General features: G+C 36.4%; 2 protein-coding genes across 3 annotated transcripts in view; one reads left to right on the top strand and one right to left on the bottom strand.

The window, feature by feature from the left end:
• The window catches only part of LOC131530505 (SLAM family member 5-like), a 14,758-nt gene extending 11,335 nt beyond the window's left edge, over positions 1-3,423 (bottom strand). Inside the window, exon 1 of the mRNA XM_058760824.1 lies at positions 3,354-3,423. The gene's annotated coding sequence lies outside the window, so the exon portion shown is untranslated. The remainder of the gene's footprint in view (positions 1-3,353) is intronic.
• Positions 1,581-17,950, top strand: dpp4 (dipeptidyl-peptidase 4). 2 transcript variants are annotated; one of them, XM_058760818.1, is made up of 26 exons: positions 1,581-1,641; positions 2,412-2,496; positions 2,926-3,018; positions 3,378-3,472; positions 4,149-4,223; positions 4,311-4,363; positions 4,499-4,568; positions 6,522-6,642; positions 6,784-6,938; positions 8,838-8,932; positions 9,012-9,144; positions 9,250-9,288; positions 9,392-9,490; positions 10,933-11,003; positions 11,082-11,135; positions 11,220-11,347; positions 11,458-11,505; positions 12,447-12,545; positions 12,643-12,712; positions 12,800-12,994; positions 14,289-14,343; positions 14,563-14,662; positions 15,987-16,045; positions 16,209-16,281; positions 16,438-16,511; positions 17,133-17,950. In XM_058760818.1, the coding sequence occupies exons 3-26, from the start codon at positions 3,003-3,005 to the stop codon at positions 17,223-17,225; spliced, it is 2,070 nt and encodes a 689-aa protein (XP_058616801.1). In that variant the 5' UTR covers positions 1,581-1,641; positions 2,412-2,496; positions 2,926-3,002; the 3' UTR covers positions 17,226-17,950. The 2 variants fall into 2 exon arrangements, with proteins under 2 accessions (XP_058616801.1, XP_058616800.1); XM_058760817.1 differs by lacking the exon at positions 1,581-1,641 and adding an exon at positions 1,710-2,239.

Below are 17,950 nucleotides of genomic sequence, written 5' to 3'. Positions count from 1 at the left end.
AGTTTTAAATTACAAAGGTGCTCTTTAGATACTAAGAACCGCCAGGAAAGTCTTTTCATTGAATTTGCCTGCAGCTCCCTCAGGCTAGTTGTCCAACAGCTGTTCTTTCCTCTGTGGCTTTAAATGAAGGGGCAACACCGTAAACATTCATTGACTCTCGACAAACCACAACTACACAGTGCACGACTGCAATCCACAGTTATGAAATAGCATTGAACACCACACCCAAAGGAGGCATATGCTTAGACACCAAAATAAATAAATACCCTCTCTCACTCTTTCAAACAAAACAGAAACGATTGAAGAATGGAAAATCAATGCAACACATAATGCTTTAAGCCAGAAAGAGAGGTTCACCCTCCTGAATCATAATATTTGGGAATGAATGTCTAATGTGGGATGAAATCCATTCTGACTTAATCAAATTGTTTATAAAAAGTAGAAACATATGCAATATCTAATTCCCCAAATGGCCTATGAGATTTAGAATAGGTTTTAAAGACTTAATTAAGTTATGTTAAAATGTTTTTGATGTAGTACTTGTATCAACTTAAATCAGGGAATTTGTTTTCATAATAGAGTGTGTGGACACCAGTATGCTAAAGCCAAACACACGCTTCATCTCCTTTAAAACAACTCAAGGAAGTGCGCCTATGTCACCTCACATTATTTATTATTTGCTTTATCAATGACCATCATAAATTTTATGGTCTGAGAGGCAATATCGGGCCTGCTGTAAGGATGTCAGAAAACAGGCCATTACAGTATGTGCGAGGGAATGCTGCAAGCTTGCATATGATTCATATGGAGAAAATGACACTATTTCTTAGTTTAGAAAAATTTAATGCCTCATGTATTCCATTCTGGACTAATACTGTGTGAAATGTTTGCTTTTTGCCTTTATCGCTAATACATAGTGCTAAAGCTTCATATTTTCATTAAAACAGTATTTATTATAGCCTATAACAGAATGTAAAATGTGGCCTGTCTTGTAAAGATTTGATTCATGAATTAATAGATTGATATCCCTGTTGAAAAAAACAGCATATGCTGGTTAGGTAAGTTTTGAAGCATGGATGCTGGTTTGAGCTGGTTTAAGATGGTCCTTAGCTGCTTTAAGCTGGTCCTTAGCTGGTTTAAGCTGGTCCTAAACCGGTTTAAGATGGTCCTTAGCTGGTTTAAGATGGTCCTTAGCTGGTTTAAGCTGGTCCTTAGCTGCTTTAAGATGGTCCTTAGCTGGTTTAAGCTGGTCCTTAGCTGGTTTAAGCTGGTCCTAAGCTGGTTTAAGGTGGTCCTAAACTGGTTTAAGCTGGTCCTTAGCTGCTTTAAGATGGTCCTTAGCTGGTTTAAGCTGGTCCTTATCCGGTTTAAGATGGTCCTTAGCTGGTTTAAGATGGTCCTTAGCTGGTTTAAGATGGTCCTTAGCTGGTTTAAGCTGGTCCTTAGCTGGTCATGTGCTGGTCCTAAACTGGTCGGACCAGCTTAAACCAACTCATGACCAACTTAAACCAGCTCAAACCAGCATCCAAGCTTCAAAACCTACCTAACCAATGCTGTTTTTTTCAACAGGGATACTAACCGTTTTCTGTCGTCCTTAGGTGAAGGTGTTGGTGTTGGTCATTTCAGTAAACTTTGCAAGAGGTACTTCCTGTTTGATGATTTTCATGGCCACATTTCTGTCAAATCAAGTGATTTCAATAACTTGACACCCCTGCTTGAATTCAACGCCAAGCATGTTCACTTGAATGTTGTAAAAGAAGAGATAAATGCACTGAAGCTTAGGTGTCCCACATTAGTCAGTGTCCCACATTACACTAATCCACCCTATGTAACGCACGCTTCTGACGAATCATCTTCACATGGCTCAAGTAATAGGACAAATATAGAGCATTTGATAATGCAAATGAAAAATGATCCGTTTTACGTGAATATTTGAGTACACTGATCCATTACTACATGCAAAACTTTCCTTTATGCAGAAAACACCACGCTCAGCTTCATTAGTAGCTTTGCATTACAGAGAAATTACTGTATCGCTGACTAAGATAGCGCGTTTTAAAGGAGTGCGAACTTTAATCTGTCACCACTTTATTGTTCCCTTAACACGCAAAGTTGAGGTAATATTTAACACTCCTGCTCTATTCGACTGTCGAGAGCGTCAGCGCGCAACAGAGAAACCGAATTGCGCTGGATAATAAAGGAATTCTGAACCAAAACCCTCGCATTTCACTCTAAGATGGTCAGTAAGTGCTAAATAGTGCAAATATTTCGCTCACAGTTTGTGAAAGTACGTTTTTAACTTTAGAGAGTTGTGCGTAAAAGCGCATTTGGAGAGTATCACAAGGTGCTGCGTCCTTTGCGTGTATGATTTAAAGTTGATTTATCTAATTGTTGATCTTGACATATTTTAGGGGGTTGGAAAATGGGTTCTGGCAGCATTTGGGATCGTAGCGATCGTTGTGTTGATAGCTGTTCCCACAGCCATTCTTCTCAACGGTAAGTGATTGTTTATGGATGAATCCATGCGCATTTGTGTGGATACGTTTAATATGTTTCATGAAATCAAGAGCTATTTTTGATTGACAGCTCTATGTGGATTCATGGTAAACTTGTACATGTCAAACTATTACTATAAATGTTTTATGGATTTATAAGTCTCACTTACTGATGTAATGCTATAGTTAGGAAGCTGTCGCAGTTAATTGGCTGCAGGACTGCTTACATCAGTGTTTTAGACGCCGAACGGAACGCTCTGCAGCTCTTATCTGAGCCATTATCTTCCCCTCAATCTGAACTTTGTACAGGACAATGATTTTGCTTTTATAATGCACAATTTATTATATAACACATACACTGAAAAAGTTTGTTTCAGTAAATCAATTCTATCTATCTATCTATCTATCTATCTATCTATCTATCTATCAGAGGATAAAACTGAATCCCAGAGGACTTTTACTTTAGAAGATTACTTCAATGGAACTGCAAGAACCAAGTCATACAACATGCGATGGGTTTCAGGTACTATGAAATAAGTAACCCCTACAAATAAACATATATATATATATATATATATATACCGGCATATATATAACCAAATAGAAATTAATGCTGTGGCTGTACCATAGTACAATAATGGTATCAAATAGAAACACTATGGCACTTTAAAATATGCCATGTACCATTTTATATGGTTCTACCATAGTATTTTTGGTGTTTTTAAGTGCATATTCATGTTCTGTGGTATTTACTTATAGTACCAAGTCCAAAAACAGGATAATACCATGATATTTTCATAAGTAAACTTTTGTAAGTGGATATTCGCATGTTTTATAATGAAATCAACCATTTGTTACCTTTATGCACTATTTTTCTTGCAGATGATGAATATCTTCACAAGACAGGAGAAGGTTCATTGCATCTGATCAACGCAAACACTGGAAATGGAAGTGAATTAGTGAATCAGCAGATATTTGTAAGAGTGTTTGCCTCATCTTCCCTTTTCTGAATAGGAAGTGGTGTTTTGAAATGTCACATAGGCCTACTTGGCATGTGAACCATGACACCTCTAAGTGATTTTTGTTAGTTTGGGGACCAATTCTCACCATTAACTAACTTTTAACGATGACTTTGTCTCACTAAACTCTGTATAAATTTTCTGCTCATTAATAGATAGTAGGTCGTTGTTAAGGTATCTAAAATATGGTTATGCAGAATAACACATTAAAATGTGCTTTATTAGTGCTAATAAACAGCCAGTATGCTAGTGATAGGGATGTTAATAAGCAACTAGTTAATAGTGAGAATTGGTCCCTAAGCGATAAAGCGAGTGAAAAGTCCCAGAAATTTACATCGAAAGATGTGGGTTGAGTCTTTTTTATAGTTGGTCCAATAATCAATTGCCTAGCAACTACCTAGAATACCTTAGCAACCACATAACAATGTACTAAAAACCAGTTTGGCACAAGAAAGCACCACTTTTGTTTCTTCAGAAATTCTAAAATGGTCTATTAGAATCAAGCCATGTGCAAATCTCTGTTCTTAGATGTTTAAAAGTCTGATAAGAGCATCTGTTAAATGGCTTAAATGTAAATACACGTTTGTATCGATTCCTTGAACTTACAACGGTTGTCTTTCTTTGATGTTACCAGTACCGTGTAGCAGCTTTTGATTACATGGTGTCAGCCGATCGAAAATACGTCTGTTTCCTGAGCAACTACACCAAGGTATTCAACGAAACGCTTTGATGGGTAATTAATCATTTATCATCTGCTATTGGTGTCCAGAAGTTTAATGTTGACTTTCTTCTCCAGCTATGGAGACACTCCTACACTGCATCATATTCCATCTACGACCTGGAAAAAAGGTTTGTTTACTAGTGTTTTTACAGTCTATAAAGCTAGCTAGCTGTTTATGCTAACAAACTGCTATGCTATGTCCTAACTGTGATTAATGATCACTCTGTAATCATTTAAGATGACTAACTTGCTGTTTATTTCAGGGATTTTATAAATACAGATATCCCACATGAAATCCAGTACCTAGCATGGTCGCCAACCGGCCACAAACTGGTGAGTATCATCAGTTCACAGTTGTAGTGTCACGTACGTGTCATAAAACCTTCCCGTCATTTAACTTGTTTTTGCCATGCCATTATTTACTCTTTCTGTCTGGAACTTGGTTCACTACATGTGTTAATATGTGCTTTTAAACAGTTTTGAGGGTAGCTAACTATATAACTCGGGTTAACTACATTTTTGACAATAATTAAAACAGTGTAACTTTAACAGTAACTATTTTTTTTCAACAAATAGCAGTAGTTTGACAAAAGTGTTACTACTTTTTTTTTGTAGTGTGACAGTGGCTAAGCTGTTTTTGAAAACAATGTAGCTTTTTTAGGTAATATGCTAATTTCTCCAACAAACTCGTGACAATTTGCTCACACAGCTTCCTTTTTTTAAATATTGGGATAGATCAATACATACTGGGGTTTACAAGTCTATAGTTGTTTGTTATAAAAGATATATTACATACTAGAGGTAGCTAAATAAAAGAAAGTGTAGCTTTTCCAAAAAAGCTAATTTTTACAATAAGTTGTATCATGACAAAATTGTTTAATCACATAGCTTTTCTATTTGTAACTAACTAAAAGAAGCAATGCTTCTAACTTGACTAAATTTTTCAATAGCTTGGCAGTAGCCAAGCTATGTTTTTTTTAAAATAGTGTAGCTTTTGCAACAACAAGCTAATTTTTCCAGCAAGTAGCGCAATAGCATGAAAGAGATATTTGCGCACACAGCTTCTTTTTGTTAAATAACTTGAATTAAATAAATAATTTGTTAAATACTGTGATTTATAAATACGGTATTTGCTAGTGTTATTAGTTATATGTTCAAAAGATATATTAAATGTTGAGGGCTGTAGCTTTTCCAGTAGCAAGCTAATTTATCCAGCAATTAGTGTTGTAGCATGACAAAATGCTGGCTAAAATACGAGTTCATAATCCATAATATTGCTTTTTTTAGTGAAAAATCCATTCCTTGTTGACCTCTCACATCAAAATCCATCAACTTATTTGTTTAGAACTGTTTTGGATTGTTTTCACTTGTAAAAACTGTGCTTAATCTGTGCATGTTTCTCTCCTGTTTCAAACAAGATTAGTTTTTCACTGGAGAAAGAGATATTATGGATTATGGACTCATATTTTAGCTGGAAGCAATGGTTTAACGTGAAAAAAATGTCTTAATGATGGATTTGTTTCTTACAAAACATGCAGCTGGGTGTGTTAAATCAACCAAATTTCAAAAACTTCCCCGGCTCAAAATTTTGCTGATATTTTGTCTGGAGAAAGACAGATATGTATCGTGATGATAAGGGGGGTAAAAATAACTTCAGAAAGATAGCAGCATCATAATGTTATTTTTACACAGAGATTAGTAGGTCTGTTAGTAAAATCTGTTCACTTTAGCAATCTTTGTTGCACTGTGTGTCGATGGTGACCATTCAAAAATGGGGAGACAGCACTTTTCAAGTTTTTTTCTCCAAAGTTTGCATGCCTGTAACTCAAGAAGTATTAAAGATATCTTAATGCCCTTTTAGATATTGGGTCTTAACAAACTTTCCTTTTATCATCTTCATTTTTAAGGGCCTATACGGTTTAGTTCCAGATATATTGGAATTTCAATATGGCTCCAAAAGTAAATTGTTAAAATGTATGTTTTCAGTGGTCAAAAACCAAATGTGGGTCAGTTTGCAAAAATATGATACTTTTTTTCTTTTAAAGAGGAATGTCTGAAGAATGTCTGGTTGAGTTGACATGGAATGACTCGGCTTTTTTCTCCACCATCTTCAGTGTTTTAAAGCTACTTTTGGATAGTAGCGTGTAGCAGTCAAGGGAGTAACAGGACAAGCTAGCTTCAAAGTAGCTGCTACAAAACTGCTTGTCTTCCAAAACTCCAAATTCTTTGCACACATATTCCCACCCAACAAAAATGTTTAATGATATTCTTTTCAAATCCCTGCAGGCTTTTGTGTGGCAAAACAACGTCTATGTGAAGGAAACTCCCACCTCTGCATTCAGGCAGGTCACTACCGATGGAGCCCACAACCTGATCCTCAACGGCATTCCTGACTGGGTGTACGAGGGTAAGAGATACATATTCAATGAAGCTGATGGATGTTCACCATTCATAACAGAGGTCTTTTACCTTTTGAAGACTTAAAGGAATAGTTCGCCAAAAATGATCCAAAAAAGCTAGTGATCTTGTGTGCCTGTTTTCTCTGCAGAGGAGATGTTCTCCACCAACTTTGCTCTGTGGTGGTCACCAAATGGGAGGTTTGTGGCGTACGCCAAATTTAATGACTCAGGAGTCCACAACATTGAGTATACATTGTACGGAGAAGGCCAATATCCAGAAACGGTCTTAACACCATACCCCAAGGTAAAAAGATTTTTTTTAAAAGCAAAGTGTGATGTTAAAGAAATAGTTTGCCAGAATTTAAAATTTGCTGAAAATTTACCCTCAGGCCACCCAAAATGTACAGTAGATGAATTTGATTCTTCAGCGGAACAAGTTTATAGTAATTTAGCATTACATCACTTGGTCACCAATGGATCCTCTGTAATGAATAGGTGCCGTCAGAATGAGAGTCCAAACAGCAGATAAAAACAGCAACAATCCACAACATGATTCCAGTCCAGTCCATCACATCTTGTGAAGTGAAAAGTTAAGGCATCATTAAGGCATTTTAACTTTAAACAGTCGCTTCTGGCTAAAATAATGCTTCATGCAGTGAAAAAGCCCATCTCCTGTTGTCCTCTCACATCAAAATCTACCAAGATATTTGTTTAGAATTGGTTTGGATTGTAAACGGTGATTGATCTGTGCATATTTCTCTCCTGATTCACGATTTTTTCCCTGAAGAAAGCAGTATTACCGAATGAGTACTCGTATTTTAGCTGGAAACAGTTTGAAGTTAGAAAAAAAAAAAGTTTTGATGGATTTGTTTATCACAAACAAATATTTTTGCTTGACAAGAGGTTAATTGATGGACTGGAGTCATGTTGATTACTTGTTGATGCTGTGATTAGGGCTGTGCAAACAATCGAATGCGATTCACCTGCGAATATGAACACGATATTGCGTAGCTTGTCGGTGAACTACGGCTCTGTCTTTGATGACCAGCTGACCTTCAAAGACCACATTGCAAAGACTGCTCGATCTTGCAGGTTTGCACTACACAACATCAGAAAGATCAGGCCCTTTCTGACGGAGCATGCTGCACAACTTCTTGTCCAGGCCCTTGTCATTTCTAGGCTGGACTACTGCAATGCTCTTCTGGCTGGACTTCCATCAAACACAGTCAAACCTCTACAAATGATTCAGAATGCGGCGGCACGACTGGTCTTCAAGGAACCCAAAAGAGCCCATGTTACACCTCTCTTTATCTCATTGCATTGGCTACCAATCGCAGCTCGCATCAAGTTCAAGACACTGATGCTTGCTCATAGAACAACCACAGGCTCAGCACCCGCCTACATGCACTCACTATTAAGAATCTACATCCCCTCCAGAAATCTGAGATCTGCTAGTGAGCGACGCCTCGTGGTACCATCACAAAGAGGCTCAAAATCACTCTCCAGAACATTCTCGTTCACCATTCCTGGCTGGTGGAATGATCTTCCCACCCATATTCGGAGTACTGGATCCCTGTCAATCTTCAAGCAACAGCTGAAAACTCATCTCTTTCGACACTACTTGACTTCAACCTACACATAAAAAAAAAAAAAAATCTTTCTCCTTACTTATTCCTTCCCTTGCTAGCTTGTACTTATTTAAACAATGCCTGAGACTTGGTGTTACAAGCACTTCCTTTGTCGAATTGCCTTTTCAAGATGAATCGCTTCATGTGTTCCCCAAATTGTAAGTCGCTTTGGATAAAAGCGTCTGCAAAATGACTAAATGTAAATGTAAATGTGTAGTAAATGCCGCTCCATCTGAACGCACGTGAAGGAGATTAACTACTAATCACAGAACCAGCTTTAGTGACTAGATGCACATGATCATCGCATTCAATTATTTGCACAGCCCTATTGTTGATTACTTGTGGAAGTTTTAATCAGCTGTTTGCACTCTAATTCTGACGGCACCCATTCACTGCAGCGGATCCATTGGAGAGCAAGTGATGTAATGCTAAATTTCTCCAAATCTGTTCTCATGAAGAAACAAACTCATCTTCGATGGCTTGAGGGTGAGTAAATTTTCAGCAAATTTTCATTTTTGGGTGACTTATTTATATATAACACACATTTTTGATGCTCCCATTCGCTTGTTTCCAAGGCTGGAACCCCAAACCCAACTGTGAAACTCTTTGTCTTTGACACAAACACAAACACGACCAATGAAGTCCTGGTTCCCAGTGATGTTGGTGCAGGGTAAGGAGTTTTGGTGTTCGCATGTGTTCTCCAGCAAGTTCTTCAGTAATTTGACCTAAAACAATGTGTTTTATCACAGAGAGCACTACCTGAGTACTGTTACATGGGCGTCAGATGAGCGACTTGCAGTGCAGTGGCAGAAGAGAACGCAGAACTATGTTGTTTTGAAGACGTATGACTTCAGCGGCAATGCTTGGAATGAAAGTTCACTGGTACATCTAACTTCTTGGACTATCATAGAGTCACTGAATCGACTGTAGCACAATCTTTATCCAATCGCGAATCTTTTTTCTCATGTTTTTTTTTTTTTTCAACAGAGCCAGGTTATCACAAGCAGCACGGGCTGGGTTGGCCGAGTATGAATTATTTGATGATGATGAAATTATCAGTTGATGTTTATTGCAATGTTGAGTCAAGCTAATATGTCTGTTTGTTGGTTTGTTTGCCCTGTTTTTGTAGTTTTCTCCTGATGAACCTGTCTTTCGGCCGAATGGCAGCAATTGTTATTACATTATGAGTGATGAGAAGCAATTTAAGCATCTCGTTTATTTCAGTCCAGTGAGTTTACAAACTATAAAAACATAATTTAATACAATTTTGTACTATTTAAAATGTATATTTAAACTCATATTTAAGGTTTTGTTATTGCATTAGTATGTACAGTCATGGCCAAAAATATCGGCACCCTTGCAATTCTGTCAGAAAATGCAACCCTTCTCTCAGGAAATTGTTGCAGTTGCAAATGTTTTGGTTCTCACATGTTTATTTTTTTTGTTTGCATTGGAACAACACAAAAAAACAGAGAAGAAAAGTCAAATCTGATACAATTCCACACAAAACCCAAAAATGCACTGGACAAAATTATTGGCACCCTTGACTTAATATTTGGTAGCACCCCCTTTGGAAAAAATACCTGAAATCAGTCGCTTCCTGTAACCGTGAATGAGTTTCTTACACCTCTCTACTGGAATTTTGGACCACTCTTCTTTTCCAAACTGCTCCAGTTCATTCAGATTTGAAGGATGCCTTCTACCGACTGCTGTTTTGAGATCTCTCCACAGGTGTTCTATGGGATTCAGATCTAGACTCATTGCTGGCCATTTCAAAACTCTCCAGCGCTTTGTTTGTAACCATTTCTGAGTGCTTTTTGAAGTGTGTTTCGGGTCATTGTCCTGCTGGAAAGACCCATGACCTCTGGTGGAGATGTGGCTTTCAGACACTGGCCACTACGTTGTGCCCCAAAATTCTTTGGTAATCATCAGATTTCATGATACCGTTCACACAGTCAAAGCATCCAATGCCAGAAGCAGAAGCATGGTCTCCTACCATAGCGTCCCTTTTAATTCAGATGGCGACGGATAGTGCGAGCTGACACTGTTGTACCCTGTGTCTGCAGATCAGCTTGAATTTGTTTGGAAGTTAATCGGGGTTCTTTATGCACCATTCGAACAATCCTTCATTGTAATTTTTCATTAATTTTGCTCTTCTGTCCACGTCCAGGGAGGTTAGCTACAGTGCCATGGGCTGTAGATCTCTGGAGATGGACTTGTAGCCATTTTTGAGTTCAAAATTGTGAAATTTTATTAAGTTATTAAGTTTGACTTTTCTTCTCTATTTTTTGTGTTGTTGCAGTGCAAACAAAAAAAAAAAAACATGTGAGTACCAAAACATTTGCAATTGGAACAATTTTCTGAGAGAAGTGTTGCATTTTCTGACAGAATTGCAAAGGTGCCGATATTTTTGGCCATGACTGTATATGTATTGAATATTTACACTTATAATATTTTCAATTTTATTAAAATGTTTAGATGTTGGAATTTCTTTTTTTTTTTTTTTTTTATATTTATTCATTTTTTTAGGCTAAAATGGCAAATTGAGCCATTTTTAGTAACCTGTTTTATTTTTGCATTCAGCAAATATAAACTTCAAATTGAAGTAGAAACACAGTGTTGCATGTGTTCTGCATAGTTTTTCATATTGTTCGATATTGTTTCCTATAGACAGTAAAGTCGTTCCTGACAACAGGAAATTGGGAGGTCACTAGCATCCTTAAGGTCACAAACGATGCTATGTAAGTTAATTTGCTAGAAACTTCTGTCACTGAGTGTCCGAGATTCTTTTTTCAACTTTTTTTCTCTGTTTGTGACAGATACTATGTGAGTAATGAACACAATGCGAGTCCGGGCCAAAGGAACGTTTACAAGTGAGTGTCGCAAGCTGTAATCAATCAGATATTTTCATAGTTGAAAAATGTAATAAATTGTGTTTTTTTTTTGTTTTTTGTCAGAATCACCATAAATGGTGATGCTCATTCGGAGCGTGAGTGTCTGACCTGTACCCTCAATGCGGACCGGTGCAAATATAATTCTGCCCTGTTTAGCACTAAAGGAACCTACTACCTCATGAGCTGTTCTGGTACGTCATGTATATTAATTTTTCTAGAACTTCTTTATATGCAAAGTACATAAAGCACACAAAAAGTCAATTAAATGTACCCAACTCCTTTTATTTGTTTGTTTCTGAAGGGCCTGGACTGCCTCTGCATACACTGAGAAACAGCAGAGATGGAACAGGTACGGCTAAGCATTAAATTAATTAAAACCGCTGCCATTAGCAGTTAGCGCACAGATTAGCAGTTAGCATTTGTGCTAAATGTGTTCAAATCCCATTTACTGAACTTTTTTCATTACATCCCCACCACTTCCCATGTCCTCTACAAAAATAAAATAAAAACAATATTTATTCATTCACTTATTACTTTGTAAATTTTCTCTTATTATTTTGTAATATAAGTAATATATACAGTGGCCCAGTAGTGCACAACACAATGAAATCTCCACAACACAATGCATAGGACTAATTTTGTTGTGTTGTAGCTTGCTTCTGTTGTGTTGGGACTTGTTTCTGTTGTGTTGTGCTAATTTAATTGTGTTGCGGCTTGTTTCCATTGTGTTGAGGAGATTTTGATAGAAAGTGCTCATGAGTAATAGAATTATAATATTAAATGATATGTATTATGTATTATCATATGTATGTATTATACAGTAAAAATATACAATAAATATTGGAATACGTGTATGTAGAAACTTTAAATTTGTTGCAGTAATTGTAATCACATTTATAGAATTCATAAAAAATTCTATATTCTATAAAAATAATACTATATTCTACAAACTATTATATATATATATATATATATATACTCCTTCTAAATTCTATAAAATTTCTACATTCTAATAATTTCTACCATTTTGGTCTGACGATTACAAATCTAAACCCTTTGAGAGTGCATATCAGATTGAGTTTCTCTGTATTCACGTATTACAATGAGTTTAAATGTATTAATTAATTACGAAAAAGTTGTTATAATTAAATAGCATACTTTTTTATATAATTTATTTGTTATCTGTCAATTATCAGCTTTGGCCAGAATCTCAAAATCAGTGCAGTTCAGTTCAGTATCAGTTATATTCCTGGTACTAACTTACAGAATTTCTCGAATTGTTTTTTTTAGAGGTGAGAATTCTTGAAGACAACAAGGATTTGGAAAGTACTCTGCAGGAAATCGCCATGCCATCAGTTACACATGGCACGCTGAAGATCGGAGAGTTTGGTAAGGCTGACTCTGCAGGAGAGCAGAGAATCAGATCAGATAACCCAGAAAATGTGTTTGTTTTGAATCCTAATCTTGTGTGGGTTTTTTCCCTCAGACCTCTGGTACCAGATGATTCTGCCTCCCAAATTCGACAAATCCAAAAAATATCCTCTGCTTATTGACGTGTAAGCTAGCTACACATTTTGTGGTCTGATTTTGAGCTCTGATCTGGGTTTGATGGCCACTACAGTTGATTCTTTCATATCCTGTAGATACGCAGGCCCCTGCAGTCAGAAGTCAGATTTCCGGTTTAGGGTGGGATGGTCCACATACTTGGCCAGCACAGAGAATGTGATCGTGGCCAGCTTTGATGGGAGAGGAAGTGGTTACCAAGGAGACAAAATTATGCATGCCCTCTACAAACGACTCGGCACATACGAAGTTGAGGATCAGATAACAGCCGTTAGGTACAAATAGGTGTCCACACTGCTCTAAAATGAATATGTATTGATATTTTTGTGCTGCAGACATGAATAATTCCTCAAAACATGTGTTTTGTTGAGGAGAGGTGAGCTGTTACTTTACTAAGCAATCAGACTGACAATTTTTCAAATGTTGGATGTTAAAATGGTGAAAAAATCTCATAGACAATAAAGGATCCATATCTAAACTCTGTTGACTTGATCCAGTAGGAAACCACCCAGAATACAATGAAAAGTACCTAGCAACACCCTAGCAACCACCCAAAACACCCTGGCAATTCACATAGCAATGCCTTAGCAACCACTCAAATCATCCTGGAAACAACCTGGCAACCACCTAGAAACCACTTCTCAACATACTAGTAACCACCCAGAACAGTCTGGATTCCACCTAACAATGCTCTAGTGACCACTGAAATCACCCTAGTAACGACCTAGCAACCAGCCAGAACGCTCTAGAAGCTACAATCTGTAGCAAAGCTCTAGTGACCACCGAAATCACCCTAGCAACAACCTAGCAACCAGCCAGAATGCTCTAGAAACTACAGTCTGTAGCCACGCTCTAGTGACCACCCAACTCACACTAGCAATGACCTAGTAACCAGCCAGAACGCTCTGGAAGCTACAATCTGTAGCAACACTCTAGTGACCACCCAAATCACCCTTGCAACAACCTAGCAACCACCCAGAACACCCTGGAAACCATTTATCAATGCCCTAGCAACCACCTACAATACCTCAGAAACCACTTTGCAACATAATAGTCATACTAGCCCTAGTGACCATCTACAACCCCCTGGAAACCACTTAGAAACATCCTAGAAACCATTCAGAATACTGTGGAAACCATCTAGCAACACCCCTAATGATCACCCAAATCACCCTATACACCTAGCATCCACCCAGAACACCTTGGAAATTACTTAGCAATACTCTAGCAACCACCTAGGACACTTCAGAAAGCACTTAGCAATGACCCAGAACACCCTGGAAACCACCTAGCGACACCCTAGCAACTTGCCAATGCCCTAGCATCAACCCCCGACATCCTGGAAACCATCTAGTGACATCCTGTCAACCTAGCAATGCCCTAGCAACCACCTCAAAGACCTTAGAAACCACCTACACTAAAAAAATTGTAGTGAAGTGCAGTATTCTAGCAATAATTCACTCATAATTGAACTATAACAATTGGTTCAATCATGTTACATAGCATACAATTGACATTTGCATTTAATTTATTAGAAATGACAATTATATATTTTTTCTTCATTTTTAGACGTTTTATTGACATGGGCTTCATAGACAAAAACAGGGTTGCCATCTGGGGCTGGGTAAGTTTAATTACCAGAAATCTTTGTTCTGATATCATGAATCTGACAAACTTCATTTTAAGAGTTGTCTTGGTTGCAAAGTGATTGTTTTATCTGTCTTTAAAATATTGACCTTGACTTTTATATTTTGTTATTTGGTGCAAAGAAAGATATTCATGCATTTTAAGTCCAAATACAATTTTTTGAGCCACTGTAAAAGTAACTGTGTTTGTGATGCAGTCTTATGGCGGTTACGTCACTTCAATGGTTTTGGGAGCCGGAAGTGGAGTTTTTAAATGCGGAATGGCCGTCGCTCCGGTCTCTAAATGGGAGTATTATGGTATGTATATGTATAATTGTGATCCGTTACTGATAACAAATTACACAATGAAAACTATGGTTAGTAACATAATCTGGAATACAGATATTAGGTAATGTAGTCTGACAATTTTTAAATTCCTTTTAGATTACTTTTGGTTTAGCTTGTTTGTCACATAGACTTGAATGTGATTATTGTCTATCATACTGATTAAAACAAAGAAAATGTATTTCATTCTGTTATCGATATTGTGAAATCAATAAATTCTGAAAAATGTAATGCCATTGAACGAATACGTAATCATGTAATCCATAAAAACGTAACTGTAATCTAGAATTTTCAAATGTAATCTAATTACAAGTACTTGAAGAGCAGGTCATATGGGTTTTCGAAAAATATCTGTTTTGCAGTTTGTAACGTAGCGATCCTTCAATGCAAACAGTCTGCAAAGTTGTTAATCAAAAAAGTGAATGATAAAGGAAAGATTCGACTCAGAACCGCCTTTTACCTTTTGCCTGTTACCAGTCTACGTCACTAGGTAACACATTTGCATAATCCCACCTGCCCGCGTACCCACAAACACTTCTACGATTTCTACCGAGGGGGACCCCAACACAGCTCCCAAACCTTATAAGAAATAAAAAGCCTATAAGAAATAGTTCTTATAATTCGCTGTGAACCCACTATTTCCTAAAAATGTGTCAATTAATGTAGATAGTCATTGTTCTAATTACTTCGTTTAATAATAAAGAATGAAGACATATTTTGGTTTACAAACTGTATTGTTTCATCAGTTAGTCACGTTAGCATTCGGCTAAAGTATCCACCATTATTGTTTTGTTAAGTGTTTACAGTTTAGCAGCTAAACTTTAGCTGTGGGCACGATTCGCCTGCGAGTGTTAAACAAAATGTTTTTTATGTCATTATTTTAAGAACGGATTGGAGCACTATATTATTGTTTTGCGCAAAGGTGCATGCTTTGTCAATGGTAGCTCTCGCTAACTTCTGTACCAATCACAACAGACTTGGCCGGCTGACCAATCAGAGCAGAGAAGGTTTATGGAAGTGAGGGGTTTACGGACCTTAAGCTCAGAACTTCTTCGAACAAATCGTTTCGAAATCATTAAATGTATATTCTGAGAAAATTAAAAATTTTCTGACCTTAGATGCATTTAAACCTGTTGTAGGGGACTCCAACACTTAAAAAAAAAACAGATGACCTGCTCTATTTTTGGAATCTGATTATGTAATCCGTAGCGCTGATTCTGGTTTTATATTTCATTTTCCCCTCATTGAAGTTCATTCCTGTCATGTGATAAGACTGTTGTTCTGTAATTTCCTCCAGACTCTATTTACACTGAGAGGTACATGCTGACGCCAACGGAGAACCAGGCCTTTTACGATGTAAGTTGCGTTTGGAAATTCTAAACTTTTTTTTTTTGATAAACTCATTGGTTTCTTCATGGTGACGTCACAGAGAAGCGTGAGTCAGTCCTAATATAACTCACGAGAGGAAAGCACAAGCACTGCGTCACTCAGGGTTTATGGGATGTTATGATTCTTGCAGACTTCCACAGTGACGGGAAGAGCCAGGAACTTTAAATCGGTCCAGTACCTCCTGGTGCACGGCACCGCTGATGGTGAGATACGACCCATCTCTCTCTATCTCTGTCTCTCGTCCTGTCTCTGCAACTGAGCAAACTTGAGTAAATGAAAATAAATTCATATTAAAATATAGAATAAAAATGAGATGCATTGCAATGCAATGAGATGCTGTTTTTCATTGGTGTTTTCAGATAATGTTCACTTCCAACAAGCTGCTCAGATCTCTAAAGCACTCGTGGATGAACAAGTGGACTTTGATGCAATGGTAAGAAAGCAGCAGAATTGCATTATAATGAAATTAATTATAATATATAATGAATATAGTAATAAAAATATAATAATATTACATATTATTTTATATTAATTGATAAAATATAGAATTATACATACATTAAAAAATAAATTAGAATTATGTGTGCATTTAATTAATCTAAACATTATATATAGATATATACATTAAAAATATTAAAAATATTACATATACAAAGGTTTCTTAATTTGTTTTGCATTTATTTTACATTTGTTTTATATATATATATTTATTTATTTGTTTGTGTGTGTGTGTGTTTTTCCTTTTGCCTTTTAAAATTGTCCTGCAGTATAACAAATTTTAATTTGGTCTCTTTTATTTTATAATAGCATTTTATATTAAAATAGCTCAATGGCATTGTAAAACAATTAATAAACATTAATAAAAGAATTTGCATGATTAGGGTTTTTGCATGTCACACTGGAAGACGTGAATTCTACATGTCAACAATCCATAAAAGCTCCAAAAGTATTAATATATATATATATATATATATATATATATATATATATATATATATAAATCACAAATATTTGAAGTGTATTTCACTCATGACCTGTTCTGTCTTTCTGTCAGTGGTACACTGATGAAGACCACGGTCTCGGCGGCTCGTCCAATCAGCACGTCTACACTCACATGAGTCACTTTCTGAAAAACTGCTTTTCTTGAACTTGTGAAACTTTCCATCGGACCAAATAAGCCCACCTAGAAGCCACAGCACTGAATCCACATTACTTCCAGACCACTTCACGCACTTAAACACGTCAGGAGTGTGTGACTCCCCATCAGCAGCCACTGAATCCACAAGAACCCTGTAGCTACTGTACTGTGAGGCAATAACGGACTCCTTTTAGTCACGTTTATCAGTTTCAAATGTACAGTCTGAGCAACTTAGTTATGAATCTTTAGTACACCGAAAATCAACAACAACACAGAAATACTTACTGGATAAACACAAAGCTTGATGAGCTAGCTAAACAAAACTGAGAGTAAAAAAAAATAATAATAAAATACATACAAATACAATTATTATTATTATTATTATTTATTATTATTAATTACCTTTTAAGCTGGGGAGAGCAATATTGTGTATTTTCCATATCAAGTTCATTGCCAGCTGTACATTTTCATGTATAGTACAAAAATAAAAAGAATATTAATGTTAATTTAATATTGTAATTATCAGATATATTAAACATAAAATAATGCATTACAATATTTTCACACTTTAAATACTTTTTTTATCAAGCTTTGTTGAGTATCAAGTAATCTTTTAAGAAAATATTTATTGTATGTGCCATTACTTTTAAAATATAAGCCATCATTTGTATGATATAGCAGAGATATATTTCAATATGTAATAAAATTCAATAAAAATGTGTTCAATTGTCAAA

This window comes from Onychostoma macrolepis, chromosome 22 (genome assembly GCF_012432095.1).
Source record: "Onychostoma macrolepis isolate SWU-2019 chromosome 22, ASM1243209v1, whole genome shotgun sequence".
Classification (NCBI taxonomy): Eukaryota; Metazoa; Chordata; class Actinopteri; order Cypriniformes; family Cyprinidae; genus Onychostoma; species Onychostoma macrolepis.
This window is presented reverse-complemented; position numbering and strand designations above follow the sequence as displayed.